Source organism: Erythranthe guttata, chromosome 6 (genome assembly GCF_056151865.1).
Source record: "Erythranthe guttata isolate IM_541 chromosome 6, IM_541, whole genome shotgun sequence".
Classification (NCBI taxonomy): domain Eukaryota; kingdom Viridiplantae; phylum Streptophyta; class Magnoliopsida; order Lamiales; family Phrymaceae; genus Erythranthe; species Erythranthe guttata.
In genome coordinates this window covers 16,161,796-16,171,598 of record NC_142538.1, presented here as the reverse complement: position 1 = coordinate 16,171,598, position 9,803 = coordinate 16,161,796, and the positions used below count along the sequence as shown (strand labels likewise).

At 34.5% G+C, this 9,803-nt stretch overlaps 2 protein-coding genes across 2 annotated transcripts; one reads left to right on the top strand and one right to left on the bottom strand.

The window, feature by feature from the left end:
* Window positions 1–1,603: 1,603 nt before the first annotated feature.
* On the bottom strand, window positions 1,604–2,673 carry LOC105957299 (mogroside IIIx synthase). The gene has a single exon (XM_012981230.2). It carries the CDS (start codon window positions 2,587–2,589, stop codon window positions 1,726–1,728), a length of 864 nt encoding a protein of 287 aa, XP_012836684.2. The 5' UTR covers window positions 2,590–2,673; the 3' UTR covers window positions 1,604–1,725.
* Window positions 2,674–4,077: 1,404 nt separating this feature from the next.
* On the top strand, window positions 4,078–8,274 carry LOC105957311 (Transducin/WD40 repeat-like superfamily protein). The gene is made up of 8 exons (XM_012981241.2): window positions 4,078–4,256; window positions 4,352–4,417; window positions 4,509–4,598; window positions 4,696–4,828; window positions 5,474–5,592; window positions 6,609–6,676; window positions 6,771–6,819; window positions 7,049–8,274. Exons 1-8 carry the CDS (start codon window positions 4,200–4,202, stop codon window positions 8,084–8,086), a joined length of 1,620 nt encoding a protein of 539 aa, XP_012836695.2. The 5' UTR covers window positions 4,078–4,199; the 3' UTR covers window positions 8,087–8,274.
* The last annotated feature ends 1,529 nt before the right edge of the window (window positions 8,275–9,803 follow it).

Below are 9,803 nucleotides of genomic sequence, written 5' to 3'. Positions count from 1 at the left end.
GTTTTTGTAATTTGACCATACATCAGGGGGGTGTTTGTAATTTACCCTATTTTTTTTAATTTTAATTTGTATCCATATTTTAGAACGTATTTTAGTAGCTATAGACATTATAATATAAAAATTAATTATCATCCAATATTTATTATTAACTGTCTACAAAACTACATTTACTCTAGACAATTTCCAATCTCAAACAGATCTGAAGTTACTCTTTAATTTCATTCATATTCGTTTACTACAAAATACTTTATCCGATGGAAAATATTCTCTATAATCGATTTTTTTAAACGTGTCGAGATGATCCCAGTCCAAATTAGTAACAAAATTAATATATACTTTAAAATGTGGCAAAAAAAAAGGAGAAATTTGGCACATAAAAATGAAATTTTTTTCGCACCGAAAATAAATTCTTTACCTCACTTTTAATCTCATTTTCGGTCATATCATCCTCCAAAACCAATAAATCCATGTTCTTGGTAATTAATAATAATTAATTGTGTAATATTCTTCGAAAGTAATATCGATGGATACTTATAAAAAAGAGTTTGAAAAAAATAAGATGAAATATATTAGGTTTTGAATTTTTATATAAAGTGCCTAAGTTTATTAAAACTCTTCATGTGATATTCTGACAAAATAATTTTGTAAAACTTTTAAAAGAACGAGATTTGACAAAATGAAATGGGATATATATTAGTAGAACTAAGCAAACGAGGCCTTAGAATGTGTAAGTTGGAACTCAAATTTATTTGCGGCGTCTTTAAATGTTGGGGACGAATGGACCGTTGATAATATTCTTCCATCGTGCTTTGGCACGACAATGAATATAAAGATAGTATGTGGAGGCAACAAAGTAATCAATGTTTGGAAATTATTTTCATTTTGTTTTGAGACTTATTATGAGAGGAGACAGAAAATATTATAACAGTCAAATCATGTCTAAAACAACGGTTTGTATTAGTTGTAGCAAATAAAGAAAACTCCATAGATTTGTATTATGAATTGAAATAGTTAGATACTTTTCTGGATAAAAAAAAAACAAGATACAACTTGCTCAATCCATTATTGTCGTTACTCTTCATGTTTTTGTTAAGCTCGATTCTATAGAGATACTAAAATTGGATTAGTGATCGATTTTTAGATTTTCTCGTAAACCTAATCGGTCACTTGCTACGTAAGAATAGTTCAAGCTGCACATAGAGTAAAACTATTATACAACAAAATAAAAAAAAAAATAGGGTAAATTACAACCACCATCCTGAGGTATGGTCAAATTACGAAAAACTCCCTCTTGTTAGATAATTACATCTACCCATCAACTATGAATCTTCTTACATCTCTATCCTTATGGTGTCAAATTCAACATAATCATCTAGACTCCGTGGAATGTGCTCTAGTTTGTACTCGTAATTTTGTGTAAAAATATTGTTTATGATACACCACAATCTGATATATACAAGTCAAAAAAAACGCATCTTATGATCATCTTGCTCCAAAATATGGAGCTCGAATAGGATAAAACGGGTAAAAAAATGATAATATTCCATATAATCAAGAAGATTCCACTAAATTTAAAACCACAAGGATGGACGTGTAAAAAAAATTATAGTTGAAAGGAGTTTTGTAATTATCCAAACAGAAAAGTAATTATCCAAACAGAAATATCATACATCAGGCTGGTTGTAATTTACCCAAAAATATAAATATGAACTTGTAAACATCAGTTTAAACATGCAAAAAATTCCCCCCCTCCACACAAAGTTGAGCCAACTTCAATGCAACTTCCTCCACCTCAACTCCACTTCTCAATCTAACACTCTCCCCTTTCTCTCCAACTCTTCTCCTCAACTCTTCCCCGATCGTCCCGAAAACGACGTCTTTAATCACCTTCGCTATCTCCTCCCTGCAAAGCCTCTCATCACCGCCTCTTCTCACCTCCACGCCGCCGCCAATCTCCGCCACCAATTTCGCATTCATCGGCTGATCGAGATGCATCGACATAGCTACAATCGGAACTCCCAAATCCAAGCCCTCCTTCAAAGAATTCCAACCGCAATGGCTCACAAATCCCCCTATGCTCGAGTGGCTTAAAATCCTCGCCTGCGGGGCCCACTTTTCCAGGATCATGCCTCGTCCGCCAACCCGTTCGACGAACCCTCTCGGTAGGGCCTCGTGGGCCCAGCCCGGCCCGGCACAGTTTGGGAATCTTATGATCCATATGAAGTTCGCACCGCTCAACTCCAAACCATGGGCTACCTCTTCGATTTCTTGTTCGTTGAGGAAGAATTCGCTCCCGAACGAAACGAACACGCTCGAGAATTCGTCCTTTTTGTCCAACCAATCCATGATGACATCATTATCATCATCATCATTATTTTTAATGATTAAAGGATCTTGATTAACCAATGAACCAATTGGTATGATAGTCTTGGTGATTAATTCGGACAAATAATCTATGTATTTGCCCTCTATCTCTCTAGAACTGTTCACCAGCATGAACCCGTTATCGTTCCGAAAGGCGGCGCCGTCGTCTTTGTCGGAATATTCCTTTTCTTCGCTCCGGTGGGACTCGATATCGCCGAACGCCATGGTTAACTCGTGGGCGGTGAGACGGATCGCCGGAAAGGGGAACTCGACGCCTCTGCGTGAACCCAGGTGGCAGAAGTACGACAGCGCGGGGAATATGATGCTACACCTGGTGATTTTCACCGGGTGTCTCTTTTCTTGACATGTGTCCTTTTTTTATTTATTTTATAATTATATTTCTAAAAACTCATTGGGCCATAACTGAACTCGTAGTGGAAATCTTATTAATTAGGGTGCCTGGTTATATTCACCAGGTGTAGCATAGAATTTCTCAAACAACCACTATGAGTCAGACAAAGTGGCGTGCTAAAACACTGTTTACCGTATATAATTTGATAAGTGATAAATTTTAGCACAAGTTGCTCTAAGATGTTACGTCTAATTTTTAGGTATAATTTTTAAAGTATTTAGATAATGATATTATAGTTATTTTACTCATTGTAAGATCTTAAATTAAAAGATGAGGTAAATGTATTTCTTTTTTAAAAAAAAATATTTGCTTACCAACAATTTATTGTTTTTAGTTTTAAGATATTTTTGAAAACAAATTACCGAACACTTTGGAAGAACTTATAAGCTGTTAAACATCTTATAAACTATTTTAATCCGAAAAGTTTACTTTTTTAGCATGAAAAATATTGTTTTTTCAATAATTTGTTGTGAATTTGTTTTCATCGCATTATGGACGATTGAAATTATGTTGGAGGTAGAAGAAATTAACAATTGTAATTTGTTATTTTGCACCCTAGAAATAAAAAGCCAATAAAACATGAAATAATCCTCCATAAATTTTAAATATTAAATATAGGGTGCATTGTGAATAATATATTATGTTTAGAAGGTGCAAAGAGCTATTAATTTTTTCCAAGATTGTAAGATGCCAATTTGCTACATTGCAAGGGTGCAAAAATTTAAGCCCTTTTGTGTATATATTTTCATTTATCTCGAAAAATAAATATTGGGAGTAAAATTAGAGAAGTAAAGTAATATTTATTTATATTTTGTGATGAAGACATTTACAAGGAAGTGAAATTATAAGTATCAAGAGAAAAATAGTTTAGTGAAAGTTTCATAAATTTAAGTATCAAAAAAAATATTTTTTAAAAGTAAAAATAAATGGGAAAATTACCATTTTCACTCCTAAAGTTTTGATTAATTTCATATTTAGTCTCCCATGTTCATAAAAACACATTTGATCTGTCAGGTTTCTAAAAAGTAACATTTTTTATCATTTCGTCAATTTACCTTTAGTCCATCAGTTAATTGAGTGATAACCACACACTTTATTCTGTTAGTAGCGACGGAAAATTCACAGAAATGACTAAAAGTGTTGATTTTTTTAAACATGAGGGACCAAATGTATTTGTTATGAACATGGAGACCAAATGTGTAATCGGTGAAAACTTGACGGGTGAAAACTATAAAATTCTTAAAAATAGAGTTTTGGGCCGGCCCATGTATAAAATATATGGTCCAAAAAGCCCGCCCTTTCAACTCTTAATTCTCAGCGAAACGGCATTCAGGGTTTTAGAGCCTCTCTCTCGCCATACCTCCGCCGTGTAACACCACCGTCGAAATTCCCCGTAAGGCGCCACCGTGAAAACTCAATCAAAATGGGGGTGAAGGCAGCCAAGGCGGACCGAATAACTTCTATGCCCGCCGCAGAAAAGGTAAAAAAGTGAACCCTAGTAGTACTAGCAATTTCTCTGAACTTTTTCTATGTTGTGTGGAAATTTGTTTATTGAAGTGGCTTTCGGATTTTCAGGGTGTTTCCGAAGAAGACGAAATGAATGTAAAGAAATATCTCAGAGGCGAAGCCGCTGATTTAGAGGTCGGTAATTTTTTCGAGATTTTTACTATTGCCACACCTGCAATTTTTCGTTTCGATTTTGTGGTAATTGTTTCTGATTTTTCTAAATCAGGTGTTGAAAGATAAGAAATTGAAGGGTCAATTAGCTGCGAGGGAGAATTTGTTTGGGAAGTCTGCACAAGCTGCTGCCAAAGCTGAAAAAGTAACTCTTTTCGTTTTTACTATGAGTAAATGATTAGGTTTGCATTCTTAATTTCTAGAATAATGTAATTTATTTTTTTATTTTTTTATTTTCTTAGTGGCTTATGCCAAGTGAAGGTGGTTATCTTGAAGTTGAGGGTATAGAGAAAACATGGAGGATTAAACAAGAAGCAATTGCTGCTGAAGTGGATATTCTGAGTTCGAGAAAGCAATTCGATATTGTCCTGCCAGGTTAAGACCTCGTATTTCTTAGTTTGCTTCCGCATGGTTTACTGATGTAATCAAATTTCCCTCGTACTCAGTTCTATTTACTGTTTAGATACTTGAACTACTTGCTTAGCTCACTGTCGTCTCATGTTACTGGATATAGTACCGATGTAGTTGGGCTCAAGAGAATAAATTTAGATTGTCCAAAAACAGAAACACAGAGAAAATAAAACAGTTCTGTTTCATTGGAAAAAGGTGAAACCGATGCAAGATTTCTACTACATGTAGTATAAATATTTTACAGTTCGATATGTAAGCATTTTATAGGTTGATTTTCTCTTTTAAGCCTTTTTCATGTTTCTTTATTGGCTAAGAAGTAGTTAACGGTTATATGATCAATCCCATACCTTTAAAAGGTGTGACTCACTTCCTTTGGGGAAATACCATAGAGTTTATCTATACTTAAGTGCCGTACGACTACAAATAACTTTATAAATTGATTTTTGCTGTCACTTCATCAATTCCTTTGGCTCTGTGAGATTATCTGGGTTTCCTGTCTCTTTCTCGTTGTTGTCATCCATTTACAGAAGAAAAAGGGAAAAGTTCGGTATAGGCTTAATTTTGTTCGTTGTTCATTCTTTTAATGTTTAGAAATATATTTATTTTCAGATCTTGGTCCATACACAATGGATTTCAGCCTGAGTGGTCGATATATGGTTGCAGCTGGAAGAAAAGGCCATTTGGCTCTTTTAGACATGAAAAATATGGACCTCATTAAAGAATTTCAGGTACTCCAATATTTTTCTGATTATGTGTATGCATACTGATTTACAATTAATGTTTAGGTTTTAGATTATGGTAAGGGTTTTAACCAGCTAAATATATGTTGATGTCTGCTCAAAATATGTTACAATTTTCTTCATCTATGATCCCATAATGGCAGCTCGTTTGAGTTCTTAATGAGCTAAAAGCTAAAACATCCTGATTTCTCCATTTATAATGACAAAGTGTAATCTGTAAGCATTTGGCATAGCATCCTTGAAAAGAAAGAATTACGATGAACTGTAGCTTTTGGTTGCTTAGGTTACATATTTGGCTCTTTGCTAAGCTGAGCCTTACATGAAATTATGCCAGAAATCTTGATTGAGAATACTGTTCTCCTCGTGCTTAAAAGAATAAGGAAGAGAACATTGCAAAATTTTGTTCTCTCCCTCAAAGGTACTGAGTTAGAATTGTTGTTCACGTGTAAAAATGACAAGCACAAACTTAGCTGCAAAGCCGACCCTAAAAAGTAGATAAATAATCTTAAGATTGCACATTAAAAAGATCAAAATATATGATTATTCCCTTATAGATATGACACTTAAAAAGTTAAAGCCTGTTATATATTGTATAGCATATAACTATCGGCTAGAATCTAGATTCTGCAAATTTTCCACTCAATAAAAGAAACAAAAGGAGGTCCCGTTCTCAGAAGCAGCATAAGATAAAGGAACCAAGCAAAACAATCATAAAATTTGACATGTATTTGATGATAATTTTATGCCAAGGCTTCTTAAATTCTTGGTTTGAGAGTAAAAGGGGAAAAGTGAACAGGAGGTGAAAATTCTTATGAGAAACAAAGGTATAATATTTTATATTGCAGGTCAGTTTGAGTTTTGGTTTTTGAACAGAACTGAATTTATAGTACATTCATGACTCATCATCTGCTTTCGGAACAAATGAAGCCAGCTTTCTCTTTATTTTTGGACTCGTTTCTGAGAAGCTGTGTTAATATATGCTGTATTACAAATATTTATTCCAGGTTAGGGAAACAGTTCGTGATGTGGTATTTTTGCACAATCAGAAGCTTTTAGCGGCTGCTCAAAAGAAGTAGGTTCTCTCACCCATTTTCTCACAAAATTAGATAATGATAAAGAACAAATCTTGATGCACATTTCTGAACCGTTTTGTTTGAATGTGACAGGTATGTGTATATGTATAACGAGAAGGGTACTGAAATGCACTGCCTGAAGGTTAGCAACTCACCTAATTTTAACTCTTTTGCATATTTTAGCATGCTGAAGTAATTTTCATAGTGTGTGTGTGTGTATATATATCCTCTTCACTAGTGTCCCCTCCAGATGTTACATTTTTTCATCTCAGTTTGTATATGCTTATAGCAAACCTATGTATCGGTGCTTGGACTTACTAATTCTAACATCTAGAAATCAAAATGCGACCCAAATCTCGTTTTTTCTCCAGGAACACGGTGCTGTAACAAAGCTTCAGTTCCTGAACAAGCACTTCCTCCTAACATCCATGAACAAACTCGGTCAGCTCCATTTCCAAGACATCACAACAGGCATAATGATAGGCAACTACCGAACGGGTCTGGGTCGATCCGACACAATGCGGGTCAACCCGTTCAACAACGTGGTAGCAGTCGGCCACTCCGGCGGTACAGTCAGCATGTGGAAGCCCACCTCAGCAGCTCCACTCGTCAAGATGCTCTGTCATCAAGGCCCCCTCACAGCTATGGCCTTCCACCCAAACGGCCACCTCATGGCAACAGCTGGCATGGAAAGAAAAATAAAAATCTGGGATTTGAGGAAATACGAGGTTGTCCAAACACTATCTGGCCATGCAAAGACACTTGACTTCAGCCACAAGGGTTTGCTCGCCACTGGAACCGGATCTTTCGTCCAGATACTGGGAGCTCTAAACGGGTCGTCGGATTATAGCCGGTATATGGGTCACTCAATTGTAAAAGGGTACCAAATACGAAATGTTTCTTTTAGGCCTTACGAGGATGTTTTGGCAATTGGGCATTCGATGGGTTGGTCTTCGATATTGATTCCTGGATCTGGTGAGGCGAATTTCGACACTTGGGTGGCGAATCCGTTCGAGACACGTAAGCAGAGAAACGAAAAGGAAGTGCGTTCGCTTCTGGACAAATTACCCCCCGAGACTATTATGCTGGACCCTACAAAGATTGGTTCGGTGAGGCCCAATAGGAAGAAAGTGAAGCCAACCAAGCAGGAGAAGGATGCTGAGCTGGAATCGGCTGTGGAAGGTGCCAAGAGTCGTCCGATGAAGAAGAAAACAAAAGGTAGGAGCAAACCGAGTAAAGTGGCTAGAAAGAAGCAGGAAATTGTGGCTATGGCGAAGAAGCCTTTCTTGGATGAACAGAGTAGAGATATCGAAATGTCGAAAAAGAAGAGGAAGAGAAACGAAGTGGGGGAGGATCAATTACTACTGCCGAAGTCTCTACAACGGTTTTCTAAGAAGGTACAATCTTGATGTTTTGTTTTTTCTTCTTCTTTTTTTACCAGTAATTTTATCGAAATTGGACCCTCGTAGTATGTTGTAGACAATTGAAATTATTGCAATTCACCCCAACCCCCAGAGAGATTGTTCTCATAGATATACATTGATGTAATAGGAAGGAATAGCTATGGTATTATTTGTGCAAGAGTTTTTTTTTTCAATGTGTTTAGTTTGAGAGTTTATTGTTTTCTCTTCCTTGTACAACTTCTTATTTTAGTTTTGAACCATTCAATTTAGGAAACAAGTAATACTTATTATGTTATCTATTACTCTTCAAATCTTGTGTATACCTTTTATTTAAAAATAATACATTATAATTGGAAAATTACACTTTTCACCCCTCAAGTTTGCACCAATTTGCATATGGTCCCCAAAAAGCACGCTTGGTCTTTTTTGACCATTTTTGTCAATTTACCGTTAGTCTGTAAGTTAAGGCGGTGAGTGTGTGGTGTAGTGGTTATAAAGCTTCAAGAAAATAAATTGAATTATCGTGAGATTTTATGTGAAATTAAAACGATTCCCAGCCAATCATCTTTTACTATTTATTTTCATAAATAAAATAAAGTAAAATAAAAGGAAGATGTAATATTTTAATAGGAAGTGCTTTATGCTTTGTGCTTCCAATCTTGTTCCTAAATCATGGAAATTAATTAGTGCTGATTGGATATCTATTGACCAATACAAAAGAAGCATAAACAACTTCTAGAAGATTTTAAGTCTTCATTTCATCTTATCCTAATTCCTTATGTGAAGAATTATATACTTGTTGGGCAAGATATTGACCAGCAATTAATCTTTCTTTATCTCTCTGTCTATATATACAATTTAATTTTTTTACCAATTCGGGACCATAAGAAATTATTATATAAGCGATATTATTAATTTATCGATGTTTTATTGTACATGAATTATGATATATCTATTTTTTTATTATTAGTAAGATTTTTGCTAGTTAACGCACCCACCCACACTATTTCCAGAAAGAATAGTAAACGGAAATACGTAAGTATTTTTGTAAAACGAACGATGACCTTTTTATCGAACAACAAAACTGATATCATTGTTATTAATAACATTATATTTTGAGGGACTTATAACAAATATTTGTTTTTCCAATAAAATCATAACCATTTGGACCCAGATTTTTGTACATCGAAAATATCGTATTATGAGATTTTCTAAAGTAAAATATTATACGAGATCGAAAAGGCCGACGTAATGAATCATTTAGTGACGAAATTAATTAAATATGATATATCATATAAAAATATTGTAAAGACAACAATCCCCCCTACATAGGAAGAAGCACATGAAAAGCTAAACCTATCTGGCGATAGTATCTTCCAAGTTCATCTTATGCTATTTATATTACATATCTATTAATCAATTTAATTAATTTGCATGTATAAATTTCATCCTACACCTATTTATATATTAAAATGTGATTATATATATATATATATATATATATATATATATATATATATATATATATATGGAAAAGTTTCTACTTTTAGGGAATAGTGCATTATTGCCATCTTTTTTGGCCACCATCAATAGGTAAATATAGTTAATTAATACATCTAAATAGCAATACAATTATCAATCACCAATTACCTCTTTTAGTAAATGATTCCAAATACTAGTGGACAAGTGACCAAATGGTGGGGTCACAAAAGTAATCAAAATT

Coding starts and splice junctions, on each gene's coding strand:
- LOC105957299 (XM_012981230.2), bottom strand. CDS start 2,589: ATGGCGTTCGGCGATATCGAGTCCCACCGGAGCGAAGAAAAGGAATAT.
- LOC105957311 (XM_012981241.2), top strand. CDS start 4,200: ATGGGGGTGAAGGCAGCCAAGGCGGACCGAATAACTTCTATGCCCGCC. Junction 4,418..4,508: donor GCGAAGCCGCTGATTTAGAG/GTCGGTAATTTT, acceptor TTTCTAAATCAG/GTGTTGAAAGATAAGAAATT. Junction 6,677..6,770: donor TTAGCGGCTGCTCAAAAGAA/GTAGGTTCTCTC, acceptor TGAATGTGACAG/GTATGTGTATATGTATAACG.